The sequence below is a fragment of the Vipera berus genome, assembly GCF_964194415.1.
Source record: "Vipera berus genome assembly, chromosome: 16".
Classification (NCBI taxonomy): Eukaryota; Metazoa; Chordata; class Lepidosauria; order Squamata; family Viperidae; genus Vipera; species Vipera berus.
Window position 1 is genome coordinate 8200619 of NC_138219.1, and position 20583 is coordinate 8221201.

Here is a 20583-nt window from a genome sequence, read left to right on the forward strand (position 1 = left end):
TATACATATACATACATATACACACACACACACACACACATATGTATATATATTTATATTAGAAACAGAAAATTTAAAAAGCAAAAAAGAATTTTACAGGAACGGGAGAGATGGGACTTGTAGTTTGACACACACACAGAATGGAGGGCGAAGTTTGGCAGGGCTGAGGTAACCCTAACCCCGAAACCTTTTCTAATTTTATATATACATATACATACACACACACATGTATATGTATAAATATTTATATTAGAAACAGAAAATTTAAACAGCAAAGAAGAATGTTACAGGAACGGGAGAGATGGGACTTGTAGTTTGACACACACACAGAATGGAGGGCGAAGTTTGGCAGGGCTGAGGTAATTCCCAGCACCAGCCAATCAGCTTCCGCTACGTCTACTGAAGCACCCGCCCTCAATCCCTTCCGTCCAATCGGCGTCCAAGGCGGCGCCATTTGAAAAGCGGCGGTTCGGAAGGCTAAGCCAGGAGGGGAGAAAACAAAACCCGAGAAAGGGGCGCATGCGCAGTGACGGCGGGCGCCTCCCCCTTCCCGTCCTCCTCCAGCAGGCGCCGGCGAGCGCGGGGATTCGGACGCCGCGGGGGCCGCTGGGAAACGCGGAGCAGCGCCCGGAGGGAGCGAGCCAGAGGCCGCCGGCCGCCCCGCGATCGCCTTCCCGATCATGACGCACAAGCAGATCTACTATTCGGACAAATACGACGACGAGGAGTTCGAATACCGGTGAGAAGGGGCGGAGCCTGGCGTGAGGGGCAGACGCGGGGAGGCGGGGCCTGGAGGTTTCAGCAGCGACGACACGTGAGGGGGCGGGGCTTACATCAGGGGAGGCCGGGGCTCCTCCCACGTCGGGGCGGGGCTGGAGGTAGGTGGAGCCTCTGATTTGTTTTTCTGTTATTTTTTTAATGTATATTTTTGCCTTTTTCTTTCATTTTTTTATTTTTAATCAACCAATTGAAATGCAGACTCCCCCCCCCAAAAAAAAGCAAAAGCAACGTTTTACAATAACCCCCCCAAAAAAAATATTAAAAGGTTAAAAAAGTGCATTAAAAAGTAATATTTTGTATTTTTAGCCTTTTTAACAGAAAAAAATATGGGAGAAAAAAATGCTAATTTTGCGCGCCTCCAGGAAATCTCCTAGAGTTGGGTGGTCGATAGATTTAAACAAATTTAACACAATTAGATAGTTTATCGAATTTTAATCCTGATATCGCTTTATTGATGGGAGGGATAAAAAAACCACCCTGCTTCAACTCTTTGAAAAGTCTTCTAGGAAACTGTAAAATCCTTTTTGTCCTTCTAAAAAAAAAGAAAAGAAAAAAAAACAGCCGTTGTCTGTTTGGCAATGATCTGGACTCCATCTCCTATGGTTCCCAGCCTTTGGCTAAGGCTGATGGGAGTGGGGGCATGAGAACCCCAACAGCAAGTCAGACAGATTGTACGGGATTGGGGGGGGAGGGCTTATCGAGAATCCAAAGAGGCAGCAGTGAAGAGGTGCTGGGCAAGTTTGGTGGGACGACTACAACTCCCATCACTTTGTATGCGGGCTTTTCCTTTCCCCCTCTTGGACCCCAGTGGGACTTTGTAGCTAGGATGTTTGCTGACCTCTTGCTCCTTCTCTTCCCCCCCCACCCCCCCGGCTCCTGTTGCAGGCACGTCATGCTGCCCAAGGACATTGCCAAGTTGGTCCCCAAGACCCACCTCATGTCCGAGTCGGAGTGGCGGAACCTGGGGGTCCAGCAGAGCCAGGGCTGGGTCCACTACATGATCCACGAACCAGGTAGGGTGGCAGCTGCTGAAAAACCCATCTGGGCGTTGGGTCTAGAGGTCTCTGCCAAGTTGTCAATTTCGAGCGTCAGCGGTCAGTTTCAGGCGTCGGAGATCAGCCAGTCCTGAGGTTAAAAAAAAAATCCTTGGCTTTGAAAACTTTCAGAAAAGAGATGACCATTGAGTGACTTGAATCATCCGTTAAGGTGCCAGTTTGGTCGAGTGGTTAAGGCACCAGCCTAGAAACCAGGAGACAGTGAGTTCTAGTCCCGCCTTAGGCATGAAAGCCGGCTGGGTGACTTTGGGCCAATCACCAGGAGACAGTGAGTTCTAGTTCCGCCTTAGGCAAGAAAGACGGCTGGGTGACTTTGGGCTAATCACAAGGGGACAGTGAGTTCTAGTCCCACCTTAGGCAAAAAAGCTAGCTGGGTGACTTTGAACCAATCACCAGGAGACAGAGAGTTCTAGTAGAAATACAAATAAATGCAGTCCAAATACAGTACAACTAAAATAAAAATAAACAAATTATTCCAGGCTTGGCTTTGCCCAGCAGGACATGATTCTGGATCACTCCGTCATTCAGGATCTGGTTATTTCCTGAATCTTCCCTGCCTAAAAAACTGATGAGAGGGAAATGCAAAAAAAAAAAAGCCATTTTTTTCCCCTTCTACAGAGCCACACATCTTGCTGTTCCGAAGGCCGTTGCCAAAGAAAATAGAAAAATGAAAGACGTCAGAGTCCTCTTCTACGTTTTCGATAAAAGCACCTTTTCGGAGAACAGCTGGTTCTTTTTATCTCCATTTTAAAATTCCAAGAAATATTTTTAAGATGCCGGTCCAGAAAACAACGCTCGACATAACCAACAGTGCACCCAAGAAAAAAAGAAAAGGATTTTCCCTCCGGTATTTTAACTGGCCAAAGCAATCTTCAAAAAACTACAATCTTGACTATTTTTAATGCTTTTTTTTTATAATGGCTTGGTTCGCCCAAGGGGGCCCAAATTATTTGGGGTTTTTTTTTAAAAAAAATCTCTGGTCTTGCAAAACTTGGTTCTGCTGTGCCGTTCTTAAAATGTGTGCTTCCTTTTTTAACCTTATTTTTCAACTTCTGCTTTGGGGCTTTAAAAAGTTAGTCTGGGTATGATTGTTCTTTGGCCTTTATAAATAAAGGGTCACCACGTTAAGTATCATTTCTGCCTTTGTGAAACCCAAATCAGTCACAGTTTTTTGTGCTGTTTAAACAACTCGTGCTTGTAATTCCGACCTTGGAATAAGTTAGTGGAAGGGGGAATCCTGTCCAAATTATGAGAAAGTAATAAACCTGTTGATGTAACTACACTGAGTTCAAATAACAATTTGAGTGGCACCGGTGCAAAGGTTTGAAGTCCATTCTGGACTTTAAACTTTGACCAAGTTGATATCTATCTAATCAATAAATAAACACAGGCAATATTTAGGCTTTTGCTTCAATGGACAAATCCAGCAACTTTGTGTAGTTACATCCATGTTGTTACCCCGATTTATAGTCAGTATATAACCTGTTCAAGGAACATTCTGTACACATTTTTTTTTTTTAAAAAAAACCTACCGGGTCAAGGAAGCTAGATTCTTTCTCCTTGTTTACCTTGTGCTTACCTCTGTTTTTAAACTTTCTTTCTGGGCCTTTTTTTTTTTTAAAAAAATTGCAAAGCTTTATTAATGGAAGTGCTTTCTGTTACTCCTGTTACACTGGAACACATTTTCCTAAAATATTGTTTTAACTGCAGTTTAATTGCCCTGTGTGTTTATTACATTGCCTGGGGATAGGGATGGTTTTAAAAAGCAGGGTGTAAGCGGCTAAAATCATCATGATTAATAGTTGAGTTTTCTTTGACCAACCAGGAAGAGATTTCCTGAGCTGATCCAAATAAAGATGGTTTATATGAGGTTTGGATCTGTTTTACTTTTGCCAATCAACCGAATGTAGGCGAATGGAGATTACGTTTCCAATCCTTAAATTCAGGGTAGTTTAAACAATAATAAGAAAGGACACAGTGGCTGAGTGGGTTAGGACACTGAGCTTGTCGATCAGAAGGTCGGCGGTTTGGCGGGTCGAATCCCGAGTGCCGCGTAAGAGAGTGAGCGCCTGTTACTCGTCCCAGCTTCTGCCAACCTAGCAGTTCTAAAGCACGTAAAAATGCAAGTAGAAAAATAGGGACCACTCCGGTGGGAAGGTAACAGCGTTCCGTGCGCCTTTGGCATCTAGTCATGCCGGCCACATGACCACGGAGACGTCCTCAGACAAGCTCTGGCTCTTCGGCTTTGAAACGGAGATGAGCACAGGCCCCTAGAGTCGGAAACGACTAGCACGCACGTGCGGGGGAACCTTTAGCTTTTACTATGTATAATAATTATTGTATATATCGTTTTGAGTCTAATGTAAATAATATTGTTTATGTATATCCTCACATATGCAACCCAGGGCAAAAAACCAGCCTTCATGGCAGATTTAGGATTTTAAAATAGCACAGCATAAAAGGAAAGATGGATGGGGAGGGAAAAGGCATTTTTTTCTCTTCTCTTTTTTTTGATTGGACCCACAAGCAATTTGTCTCCGCAAACTCAGTGTTTAAAACAGAAATAATAATTTCCAACATTGCACATAATTCAAGAAGTGGGTGGTTTGGGTCACTCAGCCAAATGTCACAATGATTTAAACAAAAAAAGGGGAATAGAATCCAAAGGGCAACAGCCTCGCAAACAAGTTTGCCTGCATACAAGGAAGTGCCTGGAGGCATGATGGGAAATGTAGTTTCCCGGGGCCTAGAGCGTCGCTCTCCGCCACGCCACCCGCGCTCTTTCCTCTTCCCGCCCCTTTTCCGCTAGACCAATAGGACGCGAGGCAGGCGAAGCTCTCAGGAAGCATCAGCCAATGGGCGGGCGGGGTTCCCCAGCAGTTGTTTGAACAAGGCTTGGGTAAGTCGAAAAGGCGAGCAAGCGGGGGGGTGGGTGGGAGAAGCCGTGGGAATTTTCCGGGTCTTGCTTGAAATGGTATCTCCCACCCTGGAGGCTTTGCAAAAGGGGCTCCTGAGCATGGGCAGAGCGCCTCCCTCCCGGAAGCACGTCCCCCGAGCATGTGCAGAGTGTGAAAGACCCGCGGAAGTGAAGGCTTTCTCTCTTTTGGGGGGGGGGGGTTTGCTTAACGCAGCAAACTAATTATAGGATGCGTCCTGGTCTTGAAAAGTAGTCCCTGGGAGGCTGGATTTCATTGATTAATTCCCAATCAATGAAATGGATGGAAGCCAATCAGTATCATTCCATTTTAATTTTACAGGGCAGAGAGTGCCCGAATCTATGACACGTTAGGTAACTTGCAGCTTGCAAAGCGAGAAAAATAAAAATAAATAAATAATCCTCATAACGTAGAAACTTCCTGCCACAAGAAAACAATCTCCCAAAGTTTGTTTTTATAAGATGATGATGATGATGATGATGATGATGATGATGATGATGATAGGAGGAGGAGGAGGATCCTTGGTACTCTTTGGGCTGGGTTTTCTTGCAGACGTTTCATAACCCAACTAGGTAACATCATCAGTGATAGAAAGGGTATTTGCAGCAAAAAAAAAACCCATCCCCATCCCTTCTAGCACTGATGATGTTACCTGGTTGGGTCATGAAACGTCTGCAAGAAAACCCCCCCACTCAGAGACCACCATGGACCCCTCATTTCAACCCTGAGCTACAAATATTCTCCTTTATTGGAAATAATAACAACAATCCTGCAAGAGATAAATAAATAAAATCCGGAAACCGAGGGGGTTTGTAACAAGCATATTAATTTCTTGGGGGGGGCACTGTAGGTAACGCAGCTTCAGAAACTCCCACCCCCACCTCCCCAAGCTACATTTAGAACTGGCAGCTTCCAAGGGCCGGTCGCTCCTGCGCTGGGATCGTTATCTCCGCAGGAACGTTGTGCAAGCCGGAGGGCCCTGGGGGTGTCTGCAAGCGATGGCGACCCAAGTAGATGGGGGAACTTCGAGAAACAGAGGGGGCAGCCCCCAACCTGCCCCCGTGACTGCCGGCATCATTGTCATCGGAGATGAGATTTTAAAGGTATGTGAGCCTTCCCACATTGGTGTATACTGAGGTCCTTCTGCTTCAGCCGGGGGCCAGACTAGAAGACCTCCAAGGTCCCTTCCAGCTTCTATTCTATTCTATTCTAGATTAGATTAAAATATTCTGAAGAATGGATTTAGCAACTGGGATCTTCTTCGGCGGAAGAGCATCCGTCTAATAAAATCTTTTTTTTCTCCTTTTCTTGTTTTCAGGGATACACGCAAGACACCAATTCTTTCTTCATGTGCCGCAAACTCCGTTCGCTGGGGGTGAAGGTGGCCAGGATCTCGGTGGTGCCCGACGAGGTGGAGGCCATAGCCGCCGAGGTCAAATCGTTCGCCAACAGCTTCACTTACGTCTTGACGTCGGGCGGAATCGGCCCCACTCACGACGACGTCACCTTTGAAGCGGTCGCCAAAGCCTTCGGGGAAAAAATCCACCCCCACCCAGAGATGGTGGAACTGGTTAAGAAATTCTTTGGCAAGCAGTCCAAGCCGGAAAGCTCAAATATGAAGCTGGCTTGCGTCCCTGAATCGTCTCTGCTCAATTACGGGGTGGACGAGAAGACGGGACGCACCTTCCCGTATCCGCTGATCAGCGTCCAGAATGTCTACATTTTCCCTGGCATCCCCTCGTTGATGAAACGGGCCCTGGATGGTCTTGGACACCTTTTCCGAAACGAGAAGACCCACTTTTACACCCGGGAGATCTACGTGAACGTTGAAGAAACTCGGATCGCTTCGGCGCTGAGCGAAGCCAACGCCAAATTCTGGCCTCGCACTAACCTGGGCTCGTATCCCAACTGGGTCAGCAACTACCACCGGGTGAAGCTGATCTTAGACTCGGATTCGGAGGCTGATCTGGACGAGGTGCACGCTTTCCTGATGGAGAACTTGCCCCGAGGGGTGGTGGTGCCCTTGATAGCCGACCCCATCTCCCGAGCTGCTACGGATGTCTACGGATTAGCCGAGTCCGGTAGGTACCCTTTATCTGCCGTACGGATGCTTCTTGAGCCCGTTTAGTACCCCTATCCGCCATATGCTTGCCTCTTGAGCCGCATCTTGAGCTGCGCTGCTTCAGGATGAATTTTCCAGTCTCTATCGCTGTCATAAGTTGAGGACTATTCGCATAGGTCAGCTGTCCAGGAGATTTCTGGCCTGGTCAGTCAATGATTTTGCTCCCCTTGTCCCCTTCTTTCTCCCCTGCAGGTTCTCCTCTTGGCCAGAAGGTGGCAGCATCGCTCAGGACCATAGAGGAAAGCTTGGATAGCTACAGTCTTTCCAAAATCTGCGTTGGCTTTAACGGAGGGAAGGATTGCACCGCCCTGTTGCACCTTTGCTACGCTGCTGTGCAGAGGTGGCGCCCTTTCTCTGCTTTCAATACTTCAGGATAGAGCTGGGAGGGACCTCGGAAATCTTCTAGTCCAGGGGTCTTCAAATTTGGTCCTTTTATGACTTGTGGACTTCAACTTTTATATATTTGCTTCTCCATAGACGATATCCAGAGAAGCTGGAGCAGCTGCAAACTCTTTATATCCGCACAGTTCTTCCCTTCCCAGAGATGGAAGAATTTATTCAAGATACGGCTCAGCGGTAAGGACCAATTCTTCCTTTCCAGACACCTCTTGATAGTGCCTTGAATTTCACCCCCAGAGCCAGCTGGCTAAAAAAAAAACCAGTACAAAAGTGATTTGTGCCAGCCACTTTCTCTCAGCCCCGGGGAGGAGGCAATGGCAAACCTCTTCTGGAAAACAAAAGCCAAAAACAGACAGACAGGACCCATCCAAGCAGTGTCCGAGAATCAGAGGCATTTCAGATAAATGGTCCATGGATCCCATCCACCGGCTCGAGGGGGCCAGCCAATCCCAGGGTGGGGAGCAGATTCGAAAGACGGCTTCGTGCGGAATTTGGAGATTTCTCGCTTGGAGATTTCTCGATTCTTCCTGCAGGTACAACCTGCGCATTTGCGTGGTTCCTGGGAACATCAAGGAGGCCCTGGGGATCCTGAAGAGTCAGCAGCCGGATCTGGAAGCCGTTTTGATGGGCACCCGCCGGACAGACCCCTATTCCTGCACCCTCAAGCCTTTCAGTATGACGGACCCGGAATGGCCGCAGTTTATGCGAGTCAGCCCTCTGCTGGTGGGTCCCGCACAGACCTCGTTTGGGGATGCTTGTCAAATCAAATATTTATTGCAGATAAGTCCTCGACTTACAAAACAGGTCGTTTCGTGCCCGGCATCGGGGGGGGGGAAGGAAATTAGGATCGTGTTTCACACTTACAACCGTCGCAGCCTCCCCGAGGTCACGGGGTCAAAATTCGGACGTACTTTGACAACTGACTCGTACTTATGATGAGTCATAAACCGCCCCCCCCCCACCCCCGTGTGAATATTTCTTGCTAAAACAGGCTTGGTTGGTTCTCGGGAGGTGTGACTTTTGTATAGGTGTCTTTGTGTGTGTCAAATATCCCTTAATTCTCTTTTTTTTCCCTCCCTCTTGCTCAGGACTGGACGTACCACGATATATGGGGTTTCCTTCGCAGCCTTTACATCCCCTACTGCATTCTGTACGACAAGGGGTAGGTGCAACGAATTTTTATCATATATATATATATATATACATATATATATATACATATATATATATATATATATCCGAATGACCAAAGATCCACATACACACACCTGCGAAAACCTCAGAAAACAAATATATATATCTATATATATCTATATATATATCTATATTTATAGATATAGATATATATAGATATATATATATGTTAAATGTTTGTTAAGCATTCAGAATACACTTGCTTAGTCCCAGACACGGGACAAATCTTATTTCCTGTTTCAGCCTCATATATATATGTATGTATGTATGTATGTATGTATGTATGTATGTATGTATATATGTACATATATATATATAAAATTATTGATTTTTATAGAGTTAGGGTTAGGATTTTTTAAAATAACATTCTTAATATTTAGCAAACAGCATGTTGTCTGGGTTCATGTAATTAAAAAAACAATGAATAATAATTATCGTAAGCAATATGTTAATCACTCAAGTGTCTTCTTCTTACTAATATATATACAGTATATTCAGTGTTACATATCACGTTCCTTTCCCTCTAACTCGTTTTTCATTGATAAAAATTATCCCATGCTCTAAGTCTTCTTTCTCTTTTATCTTCAGTGTCAAATTTAATATCGAATTTTTATCTTATGGGGGGGGAATGTGTTTACGGGTGTATTTGTGCTAGGGAATATTCGAGATTTAAAAGGCCAGACTTGTTTAAAATTTGGGGGGTAGGGGGAAAAGGAGAGAGAAAAAGTGACTCGTGCGATCAAAATTCAGACACTTGGCAACTGTCTCGCATTCACAACGGTCCCAGTGTCCCGGGTTCACGTCATCCCCTTTTGTGATTTTCTGACAACCGTGTCCCTTACTTAACAACTGCATTGATTCCATTACCAACCGTGGCAAAGAAGGTTGTAAAGTGGGGCAAAACTCACTTAGCAACGGCTTCACTTAGCAACAAAAATTCCTGTGGTCGTAAGCCAAGGACTGCCCATATGATAATGTGTTGTTTTGTTTTTGTTTGTCTGGCTTCGCATTTCGGCAGCTACACCTCGCTGGGTAGCACAACCAACACGCAAAAAAACCAGGCGTTGCGTTACACAGACCCACAAGGCCGGGAGTGCTACCGGCCGGCTTACGAGTTGGAAGACGAAACGGAAGAACGCCTCTCCCGCCATTGAACCTCGATCGCTCCTGTAGCCCACAATGCTGGTTTAAGCAAGACCCTTCCCATCCTCCAGAAAAAGAACGTAGTTTCAAAGCAGGCTTGTTAGTGTCATAAGATGGAATTCATGGGTGACGGCCGTCCTGGGGTTTGTCTAGTCCTGTTGGCATCTGTCAGACTGATCTTACACGGCAAGTATATTGGTTCTCTGACCTTGTCCGTTTTTTGTGCTGGAATAAAAAACGGGTTTTTTCCCCCAATTCTCAGCCACGTTCCCCTGTCCTCATTTTACTGTGATTGAGGAAAGTCAAAGGGGTTTTTGTTGTTGTTGTTATTCCTCACACAGTCAGCCTCTCAAGTCCTTACCAGATAGGCAGATCTGGATAATGATGATGATGTTGGAACCTTGGAGGTCATCTAGTCCAACCCCCTGCTCAGGCAGGAAACCCCTAGTGCAATCAAAATTGACAAAAACAGCAGATTAAAAAAGTGTGTCAAAATATAAAACACCAGCAGAGCAGGGGGTTGTTTTAAAAAAAAAACGCACCATACCAGCGGCAACATAAAATGATGTCTGAAAATCAAATGACGTCCCAGCGGTTACTCAACCTACAGCCGATATCTAGGGCCGAAGGGGTAATTTGAATTCGTAACCGGAGCCAAAGAGCTGCCACCCAGAGAGCAGCTTTTTGCTCAATCAAAAGTTGCCAAGTTTTCAGATGGCTGGACTTCCCCAGCCCAGCCTGGGGGGTGGTATGGGGGTGAGGGTGTTCTTTCCCACCACCCGCCGGGCGGAATGCAGAGCAGAGCCTCCCCGTCCAAGAGCAGTCTACCTGGGTCAGGCAGCCCAGGCAATCTTAGCGCCCCAGGAGGCGGCTGGCTTGGCGGCTGTTGGAAACAGGATGCCGGGCTTCCTTTGAGCTTCTCCGCGGGGGCTGTTTAACTCTCTTTCGGCCCCCCCCACCTCCTTCCCCAATCATCCCCCCCCCCCGTGGCAAAGCCGCTTCCCCATTCCTGACTCCGGCGTCGCGGCTTCTGGGCCCCCGCTTTTTCTCTGCAAGCAGTTTCCTGCTTCTCTTGATAAAGATCCTGTCCCTCCTCCAGCCCAGCGCAGCCCGACTGGGGCCGGCGCCAGGGGTCACCGTGTGGCCAGCACTCCCCCTCGGGCTGCTAAGGACCGAGCCAGGCTGGGGAGTCCCTCCCCACTTCCCTCTCCTCCTGCCCACCCCCCCAAGAGCCAGCTTTCTCCGGGCGGGGGCTCAGAGCAGAGCTGGGTGGGTGACACTGCTTGGATCCTCCGGGCGCGCCGTGCGTTTTGGAGAGCCGGGGCACAATTGCGCACGGAGGGGAAGGGCAATTCCCTTCGAGACGCTGGCTTTGGCAATTGAGGGAGGAGGGCGCTGATCTGGCTGGGAGGGGGGGGGAAGCTAAGGCGAAATCCACCCCACCCCCCCACCTTGCCTTGTTGGCGCCAAGCTCCGCTGGCTGGGTCCTGGGATGGCGAGTAGCGCGGCGCCAGCGCAATCTCTCCTATCTCTCTCTTGGGGAAGTTGGAAGAGGAAGCCAAGAAGATAGCGCGGGTCGCAGCCGCGGAGCGGACGCCCTGGCTGCTTAAAGGGACAGCCTTCCTGAACTTTTGCAAGCAACCCCACCCCCACCCTCCTACCCTTTGGCAGCAGAGACCCCACTAGAAGACCCCACGTTTAGGGTAGGAGAGGGGGGGAAAAAACCTGGCAAACTCGGTGGGATTCCTGCCTCCTTGCAGAAAAGGGGAAACTGCGGCAGGTGTTGTGTCCCCCCCCCCGAGGACTTTTTGGTTCTACCTGGGTCAAAAACAGGAAGGGGGGGGGCGGGACCTTGAGAACTAGAAACCTGGGTTGGCTGGCAGAATGATTCCTGGGATCAAAGAGAGCTAGGAAAGATGGAAAGGTGTGGAAGCGCTGGCCCGTGCCCCCTTATTATCCATTTCTGTAATAAGAAGAGACCGGATGCCTCTTTAGGGCTGCGGGCTTTGATTCTTCCCCTCCCGGGGGGGGGGGGAGGTCAGAGGGGCAAGTGAGAACAAACCAGGATAAGGAGAAAAACCTGGCTTGCCATCAGCCCAGAAGCACAGACCCTGCTTGCTTGTTCTTTGGAAGATCAGCCAGATTTCCAAAAAAAGGGGTCAGCAACTGGAATCCAAAGCCCCCATCCCTGCCCTAAAATTTACCCCTTCGATACCGACTCTGTGCAATTGCACTCACACAACCCCTGAATGGCCGCACAGAAACACACCGGGGCAAGACGGCTAACTGGATTTGTGTGCCCCAGAATTAAGGGGGGTGGGTGGGGGGAGGGTGGAGCAAGCTTCAGGGGAGCCGAGCCCAGCTTGTTTGTTGGTGCAAATCCAGGACGGGGGGGGGGGCTCCTTCCATCCAGCGTATTCAGCCCTGACTACTCAGCTCAGTCAAGCACGGCTGGACTTGAACCCAGCACCAGGAGATTGCAACGTCAGAGCTGGGGTGCAAAAGGAAGGAGACCCCAGCCTTGCCCCCCCCCCCGGCAGGCCCCCTGCTAACTACCCCGCCCCTTCGAACCAAAGAATTGGGGGCCGGTTTGGCAAGTCTGGCCAAAGCGGGGAGAAAAATGCCCTGTGCTACTTCCCTTTTTTGGGGGGGTGCCAAGCCCTGAATCGGCCTCAGGGTTTGATCGCTGCACCCCAACGCTGCCTGAGTAACCGAGATCTCCCCCAGGCAAACCGAGGTTACTCCAGCCCCCTCCCCATTTCCTCTCCCTCCCCCAGAGGCAGGGCCGGAGGAGGAGGTGGGAACACCAGCAAATAAAAAGATCGGGGCAGGAAACCTCTGGGTCTCCCGTTCTCCAGCCGAGTGGCAGCATCCAGGGGACGCCTCAGCCCTCCCCCTCTTACACAGTGAGTGAATCCTTTGGGGAGGGGGTGCTCAAACCTAGGCAGCTCTTAACTTTGCAAAGGGGGGGCGGTTTAAGATTTGGAGCCGTGACAGCTCCCTCCTAATCACTCTTTTGCACAGGTTAGTGCCAAAACCAACTCTTGTCCGAAGAGAAGGAGTTACGGGTGTTTGAAACCCCACACTCGTGTTTATTCTTGGCTTTCTTTTCATTTTGCCTTTCCTCCTGGAAGGAGAAGGCGGTGGGTTCAACGTTTCCTCCTAGGCTTTTTCCCTCGACGGGTGAGAACAACAACCCTGCGAGATAGGCTGGGCGGAAAAGGGAGGGAGCTTTAGAGGAAATCTAGACCAACCCCCCCTTCTGTTGGGATTCAGAGCTTCCCCCCACCCCATGCCTCAGGGTAGAGGCCTCCAGTGTGGTTACTTAAACCGAGAGAGAGGGAAGAGAAATTGGAGAGCCATCCAGAAGGATCTGAATCCAGTATCAAGGACTTGGTTCCTCACTGCGTGTCCAAAACTGAAGTTGTGCTGGTATTGGCCTACCTCGCAAGGCTGTTGTTTACTCGGAACAGAGCAGAAGTAAAATAATAGAAGAATAAAGTCAACAATGATCAGATTGGCGTTCCGAGTAAAAGTGTGACTCCAAATTTAATTTTTTTTTAAAAAAAAAAACAAACTAATTACTTTTCAACCACCGCTCCTGCTAAGAACTGAACGTGTAATTTTTAAAAAAATAAAAGATTAACAAGATGTGAGTTCTGCCACCTTTTTTCTTACCAAAAAAGCATTGAACTACTAGACAATACCCAATTCCAGCAACCGTTCCTTACGTGTTTTAGCCTCCGGTCCCCTGATCATCTTAGTTGCTCTTCTCTGCACTTCCCCTCCCACCCCCAAAGTCTCAACATCTTTGTTTGTAATGTGAGGGACCAAAACTGGATGCAGGATTCCAGGTTTGTGGCCTTTCCTAAGGCTTTATAAAGCAGTTAGTAATTGAATAATCGCAATAATGCCTGCCAACCGCTTTTATCAGAATAAAATATTGGATTCCCGGCTATTTATGTTCTCCCTCCCACCCCCCACCCCCACCCCCAGACTCATGTTCCGGTCCCGAAGAGCCAATTTGGTGCAACGGCTCTGGAGATTGCGCTGTGTGACCCCCAGCCTGGATGACAACCACGGGGCCCTGAAGCCGGTGGCCCACGCACTCTTCAAGAAGCTGAAAGACAAGGAACTGGAACTGCTGCTGCAAGCGGTAGAGAACCAGGGTGCCGGAGAGTCCGGCTGCGTTTGGCTTGAGCCACGCGGCATCAAGCTGGGCCCGTCGGCATCGCTGCTGCTCTGCCGCCTGTACCGCTGGCCGGACCTCCACCAGCCGCAGGAGCTGAAACGGCTGTGTTTCTGCAAGAGCACCGGGGCCGAGGGGGCTGTCCACTGCTGCAACCCTCACCATCTCAGCCGGCTTGCTGCACCCGGTGGGTAAGGGGGGGGCGAGGAGAGGGGAGGTGGGGAGGGGTCACTGGAAAGATGCGGTGAGGTGTCCCACGGAGGGTGTGGGAGGAACCGAGCCGGGCAGGTGTTGTTAGTAAGCCCAAGGTGTGTGAGTTGGGCCTAGGGAGCCCTTGTTAAGCAAAGCCCGTGGGAATTGGGCACTTGGTGGTTAGATTTTTATTTATTGAGTGTACGGCACCTATAGAGCTCATGTAATCACTGATATAGAAATTTAGTTTAAGTAAAGCATCAGCAAATATATCTATATCTATATCTATCTATCTAATCTATCTTATCTATCCATCCATCCATCCATCTGGTCTATATCTATCTATCTATCTATCTATCTATCTATCTATCTATCTATCTATCTATCTATCGATCAATCGATCTATCTATCTATCTATCTATCTGTCTATCCATCCATCCATTCATCCATCTCCTCTATCCATTCATCCATCTATGCTTTCCTTCCTTCCTTTGCTTTCCTTCCTTCCTTCCTTCCTTCTTTCCATCCATCCATCCATCCATCCATCCATCTCCTCTATATATCTGTCTATCCATCCATCCATCCATCCATCTCCTCTATCCATTCATCCATCCATCTATCCCACCCTTTGCTTTCCTTCCTTCCTTCCTTCCTTCCTTCCTTCCTTCCTTCCTTCCTTCCTTCCTTCCTTCCTTCCTTCCTTCCTCCTTCCATCCATCCATCCATCTATCTATCTATCTATCTATCTATCTATCTATCTATCTATCTATCTATCTATCTATCTATCTATCTGACTTATGACCCTTTTTCATACTTAACGACCATTGTGGCATCCCCAGGGTCACGTGAAAAAAATTCAGATGCTGGGCAACTGACTCATACTAATGACGGTCGCAGCGTTTTGGGGCGGGTGGGGGGAGTCACGCCATCCCCTTTTGTGACCTTTCGACTGGCAAAGCTACTTAAGCACCAATGTGCTTAACGTGACCACTGCAGCGATTCATTTAAGGACCGTAGCAAGCAAGGTCATAAAATGGGGCCAAGCTGACAATAACTGTCTCGCTTAGCAACAGAAATCTGGGGCTCAGTTGTGGCTGTAAGCCGAGGACCACCTACGCGTCAAAGCTTCTCACGGGCTTTCTTCATCTGTCCCTTTCACAGATACCCCCCCTCCGCCGTATTGCAAGCTCTCGCCTTTTGCTGCACCCCTGAAGGGCACCAACATTTTAGAGAACAACCGCAGAGAATGGCAAGGTAGGTAGGACATAAAAGAAGTCTTTGTGCTGTGTGTGTGTGTGTGCGCGCCGTGGGGTTGTTTAAGTTGCAGCTAACACACAAAGGGTGCTGGGGTGACTGGCCTCAGTTCTTACCCAGATCAACGGATGCGATTAATTGTAACTTTCCCCACTTGCTGGGGTCCCTCATTTTGGTCACCAGGTTATAAAAAAAGGCATTCGGATTCTGGAAAGAGTGCAGAGAAGAGCAACGAAGAGGATCGGGGGGCTGGAAGCTAGAACATACGAAGAAGAACGGCGGCAGGAATTGGGGATGGCTAGTCTAGTCTAGGTTAATGAAAAGAAGGACCGGGGGGGGGAACGGACACGATAGCGGTGTTTCAAAATTTGAGGGGCTGCCCCAAAGAAAAGTGGGGGCACCTGTCCTCCAAAAGCGCCCGAAGGCCGGACAAGAAGCAACGGAGGGAAACTAACCAAGGAGAGAAGCAACCTGGAACTAAGGAGAAACTTCCTGACAGTGAGGACAATTCACCCGTGGAACCACCTGCCACCAGAAGCGGTGAATGCTCCAACACTGGAAGATTTTAAGAAGAGACTGGACAGCCATTTGCCTGAAATGGTATAATAGGGTTTCCTGCCTGAGCAGGGGGTTGGACTAGATGACCTCTAAGTTCCCTTCCCAACTTTGTTATTCTGTCATTTCAACAGGCCGTTAGATGGCATCCCCCCCAAAAAAAATGTTTTGCCGAATTTTATTTCGGTAATTTCCAAAGGCACACCTTCCTCTTCTCCCCCACCCACCCCCACCCGACTCCCGCCAGGGAAAAATGCATCCTTCAGAGATGCAAACCACGGGCGGGGGGGGGGGGGGGCACAGAGAGAGAGAGAGAGAGAAATAGAGGAAAGGTTTTGTTTGTCTGGGCGTGCCACGTTTTGTGGATTGTCCTGGAGAGGGAAAGGAACCAGGAAGTCCACGTTAGAGACGTCCTTCCTCATTCCTTCTCACAGACAGAGGGACGATGTTTATTTCTAGCAAGAGGAAGTGGCCGCCGGGGAGAGCGAGACGCTAACAGTCTCTTGACGCGCAAAGCGGGGTTGACCGCTGGCATCCGGCCACCCAGCTACTTCCAAGCAACCTGGGCGCCTGGTCTGTTTCCCTCTTCCAGCCGAAGGCAGGGCGCCCCAAGACAGTCCCACGCCTACGGGCCGCCCCGAAGCTCCGCCGCAGGTCTTGAGGCCGCCTCTCCCCAGGGACGGTCACTACTGCGTCCAGTTTTGGTCGCCACGATATTAAAAAAAAAAAGATGTTGAGACTTTGGAAAGAGTGCAGAGAAGAGCCACTAAGAGGATCAGGGGACGGGAGGCTAAAACGCACAAAGGAGAACGCTTGCAGGAATTGGGGGATGTCTCGTTTAATGAAGAGAAGGACTTGGGGGGACGTGATGGCAGTCTTCCAGTATTTGAGGGGCTGCCCCAAAGAAGAGGGGGGGTTCCACCTATCCTCCAAGGCACCTGAAGGCAGGAGAAGAAGCAACGGATGGAAACCAGTCAAGGAAAGAAACAACCTGGAACTAAGGAGGAATTTCCTGACAGTGAGAACAATTAACCCGTGGAATGGGTTGCCTGCAGAAGTTGTGGGTGCTCCATCACAACTTTGAACAGTTACTAAATGAACTGTTGTAAATTGAAGACTACATGTATTGTCCAGATATGATAGATAGATAGATAGATAGATAGATAGATAGATAGATAGATAGATAGATAGATAGATAATAGATAGATAGATAGATAGATAGATAGACAAACAGACAGACAGACAGACAGACAGACAGATAGATAGATAGATAGATAGATAGATAGATGATAGATAGATAGATAAGAGAGATGGATAGATGGATAGATTAGATGGATAGATACAGATATATAGGTATAGATATGGATGGATAGATAGATAAGAGAGAGATAAATGGATAGATAGATAGATAGATAGATAGATAGATAGATAGATAGATAGATAGATAGGAGAGATGGATAGATGGATAGATTAGATGGATAGATACAGATATATAGGTATAGATATGGATGGATAGATAGATAGATAAGAGAGAGATAAATGGATAGATAGATAGATAGATAGATAGATAGATAGATAGATAGATAAGAGAGATGGATAGATGGATAGATTAGATGGATAGATACAGATATATAGGTATAGATATGGATGGATAGATAGATAGATAAGAGAGAGATAAATGGATAGATAGATAGATAGATAGATAGATAATGGATGGATAGATGTATATGATGGATGGATGGATGGATAGATAGATAGATAGATAGATAGATAGATAGATAGATAGATAGATAGATAGATAGATGATAGATAAATAGATAGATGATAGAGTAAAAAATGGTCCTAAGCCACTTTTTCCAGTGTTACTTCAAACAGCCACTAAACAAACTCTGGCAAGTCCAGGACCGGCTCTAACCACGGTTGTCCCCTTCTCTCCCGCAGACACCACCCTCTCCCGCTGCTCCCTGAAAGACGGCTACTGGTGCAAACTGGCCTACTGGGAGTATCGCCTACGGGTGGGGAGGCTCTACCCCGTCCACGAAGACCACGTCTGCGTTTTCTCCAGCCTGCTCCAGGGCAACGGGCTCTGCCTGGGCCAGTTGGCCTCCCGGAGCCACAGCCAGGCCGTCCGGAGGACCCAGGCGAAGATCGGTCGTGGTTTGTTACTCAGCCAGGAAGCTGGCGGGGTCTGGGCTTACAACCGCAGCGAGCACCCCCTCTTTGTCTCTTCCCCCACTCTGGGGCCTGTGGGCGGCTCGGCCCCTCCGGTACACAAAATCCTCCCCGGTTACTCCGTCAAGGTGTTTGATTACGAGCGGGCCACGCAGCTGGCCGCCAGGCGCCTGGGCGCCAGCGAGGGTCCCCACGACCAGCACACTGTCCGGATCAGCTTTGCTAAAGGTTGGGGTCCCAGTTACACCCGCCGGTTCATTACCTCCTGCCCCTGTTGGCTGGAAGTGCTGCTGAACGCCCCGAGTTGAAGCAGCTGGAAGGAAAAAAAAACCACAAAACAAAACAACAGAACAGGGGTTGTGGGAATGCGCCGCGCCCAAATTCAGAATTTGGAATAGAGTAGAGCCGGAAGGGTCGTAAGTGCAAGCAGCCCAAGTCCTTTTTTAATGCACTGTTGTCATTTCAAATGGTCGCTAAATGAAACAAGTCGTAAGTCGAGGACTGCTCGTACCCTCGGGAAAATAGCCCCCAGCAGGCAAAACAGATGCACTTACCAAGCGGGAGACCCTACTTTTTATTTTATTTTGGGGGGGTGGGGTGGGGGAGCGAGAAGTCTCTGCGAAGTTGTAACGCAAGGATGGAGCAGAGCTGGAGTCTCCAACCTTCAACTTTAAGATTGGTGGACTTCAACTCCCAGAATTCCTTAGCCAGGGAGGAATTCTGGGAGTTGAAGTCCAGAAAAGTCTTAAAGTTGCCACCGTGGGAAACCCCTGGAGCAGAGCACAGAAATCTCTCTCTATTCGTTTAGCGTCCATTTTTTCCATCCGTTCTTCTTTCTTTCTTTCTTTTCTGCAATTAAAAGAAGAGAAACATCCCACAAAGATTACCTCGGCCCTCGGAGCATTGCAGTTTCCATATCTTTCTATTATATCTATCGTCTTCCTTCCTTCCTCCCTTCCTTCCTTTCTTTCATCCACCTTTCTTTCTTTCTTTCTTTCTTTCTTTCTTTCTTTCTTTCTTTCTTTCTTTCTTTCTTTCTTTCTTTCTTTCTTTCTTTCTTTCTTTCTTCTTTCTTTCTTTCTTTCTTTCTTTCTTTCTTTCTTTCTTTCTTTCCATCCCGTTTTCTCCGACTCCACCATCCGGCATTTCTGAGCTTCACAGTCTTAGCAAGCGGCTTGATTTTAGACTCCGCCCGTTCTTCTTCCTTCTGGAGTTGAATATTGAAAATGGAAAGAGGGGAGTGGGGGGGGGGAAAGAAGAAGATGAATGATGTTAGGAAAGGTGAGACAGGTTGGAAAATGGCTAGAAATTGCCTCCCCCCCCCCATTCGTTGCAAAAAGGTTGGGGGGGAAATAATAATAATAGTCATAACGTTCAGGTTGTGGGTAAAGAGAGCGTAAGTTGCTTTGTGGTTTGAGTAATTTTGGAGTTTGGACTGTGATAAAGATGCCAGGGGAAAAAAGAATGGGACTGTTATTTTTCCCTTTTGGCATTATCTCTGAGATTAAATTGCTTTAAAAAAAATAACTGAATGATTTTTGTGGTTATTGTGAAAGGAAAAACAGAGTAAAATCAGTGCGAGTCAAAAGTGTTTATACACACACACACACACACACACACACACACACACACACACTGTACAGGGAATCCTCGACTTACAACCACAATGGAGTTCAAAATTTATGTCGCTAAGCGAGACAGTTCTTAAGTGCGTTTTGCCCCATTTTACCACCTTCGTTGCCATGGTCGTTAAATGAATCACTGCAACTGAAAGTTAGGAACATGGTTATTAAATGAATCCGTTGACTTTGCTAGTCAGAAGATCCCAAAAGGGATCACGTGACAACCCCGGGATGCTGCTGCAACCGTCATAAATATGAGTCAGTGGCCAAGCATCTGAATTTTGATTACGTGACTATGCTGCAGCGGTCCTAAGTGTGAAAAATGGGAAGTCATTTTTTTTTAGTGCCGTTGTAACTTTTTTTTTAATTTAATACTGTACTCAAAATCTTAAATTCAAATGTGCAGATACAAACGTCTATTCGGGTAAATGTTAAATATTTTTATCCAGCAATCTGTTCCATCGTTTTACAATTATCCAGCGCTCTTGAACATGTACAGAGCGATCACTGACTGGATTTTTCCTCTTGCCTCTTTGGCCGAATCAGTTTCCCACTTTGCAAGTTTGTAAGGCAAGAAAAGTGAGGAATTTTTAAGGGGCAGGCTCCTGAGCATAGGCAAAGTGCAATTCTTCTCCTGTATAGTGCAAACGGTGTTCAGATTCCAAATGCATTGCATTTGAGGGTTTAAGGGGGGTAGAGGTCAAGGATCAGCAGAAGCTAAATCACCTCCTCCCTTTCGCAAGTATAATTTAAATAATTATATTTAAAGTATATTTAAATAATAGACAAATAAATATGTTTATTCAACAAAACCTGGAGTTTGCAGGCCTGCCAGCAGAGGGCGCTCTCTGCATTGTGCTGCTAATAAAACTTCAGTTATTTCTCGGTTGAATTGATTTGTCCATCAATCTCTTTTTGCTTTTCATAGGGGTTACTTGGCAGGCAGATACCCAACAGGTTATGCTCCCAC

At 47.7% G+C, this 20583-nt stretch overlaps 3 protein-coding genes across 3 annotated transcripts; all 3 read left to right on the forward strand.

Moving 5' to 3' along the window:
* Nucleotides 1–541: 541 nt before the first annotated feature.
* CKS1B (CDC28 protein kinase regulatory subunit 1B) lies at nucleotides 542–3350 on the forward strand. The gene is made up of 3 exons (XM_081340300.1): nucleotides 542–739; nucleotides 1666–1793; nucleotides 2454–3350. The coding sequence occupies exons 1-3, from the start codon at nucleotides 681–683 to the stop codon at nucleotides 2504–2506; spliced, it is 240 nt and encodes a 79-aa protein (XP_081196426.1). The 5' UTR covers nucleotides 542–680; the 3' UTR covers nucleotides 2507–3350.
* A 2259-nt stretch (nucleotides 3351–5609) lies between these two features.
* Nucleotides 5610–9890, forward strand: FLAD1 (flavin adenine dinucleotide synthetase 1). The gene is made up of 7 exons (XM_081340976.1): nucleotides 5610–5874; nucleotides 6090–6852; nucleotides 7086–7233; nucleotides 7371–7469; nucleotides 7826–8015; nucleotides 8381–8454; nucleotides 9505–9890. The coding sequence occupies exons 1-7, from the start codon at nucleotides 5770–5772 to the stop codon at nucleotides 9638–9640; spliced, it is 1515 nt and encodes a 504-aa protein (XP_081197102.1). The 5' UTR covers nucleotides 5610–5769; the 3' UTR covers nucleotides 9641–9890.
* Nucleotides 9891–12190: 2300 nt separating this feature from the next.
* Nucleotides 12191–19518, forward strand: LOC308675149 (mothers against decapentaplegic homolog 6-like). Its single transcript, XM_081340165.1, has 4 exons — nucleotides 12191–12535; nucleotides 13626–14005; nucleotides 15172–15264; nucleotides 17761–19518. The coding sequence occupies exons 2-4, from the start codon at nucleotides 13630–13632 to the stop codon at nucleotides 18297–18299; spliced, it is 1008 nt and encodes a 335-aa protein (XP_081196291.1). The 5' UTR covers nucleotides 12191–12535; nucleotides 13626–13629; the 3' UTR covers nucleotides 18300–19518.
* The last annotated feature ends 1065 nt before the right edge of the window (nucleotides 19519–20583 follow it).

Coding starts and splice junctions, on each gene's coding strand:
- CKS1B (XM_081340300.1), top strand. CDS start 681: ATGACGCACAAGCAGATCTACTATTCGGACAAATACGACGACGAGGAG. Junction 740..1,665: donor GACGAGGAGTTCGAATACCG/GTGAGAAGGGGC, acceptor CTCCTGTTGCAG/GCACGTCATGCTGCCCAAGG. Junction 1,794..2,453: donor CTACATGATCCACGAACCAG/GTAGGGTGGCAG, acceptor CCCCTTCTACAG/AGCCACACATCTTGCTGTTC.
- FLAD1 (XM_081340976.1), top strand. CDS start 5,770: ATGGCGACCCAAGTAGATGGGGGAACTTCGAGAAACAGAGGGGGCAGC. Junction 5,875..6,089: donor TCGGAGATGAGATTTTAAAG/GTATGTGAGCCT, acceptor TCTTGTTTTCAG/GGATACACGCAAGACACCAA. Junction 7,234..7,370: donor TGCTACGCTGCTGTGCAGAG/GTGGCGCCCTTT, acceptor GCTTCTCCATAG/ACGATATCCAGAGAAGCTGG.
- LOC308675149 (XM_081340165.1), top strand. CDS start 13,630: ATGTTCCGGTCCCGAAGAGCCAATTTGGTGCAACGGCTCTGGAGATTG. Junction 14,006..15,171: donor CAGCCGGCTTGCTGCACCCG/GTGGGTAAGGGG, acceptor TCCCTTTCACAG/ATACCCCCCCTCCGCCGTAT. Junction 15,265..17,760: donor CAACCGCAGAGAATGGCAAG/GTAGGTAGGACA, acceptor TCTCTCCCGCAG/ACACCACCCTCTCCCGCTGC.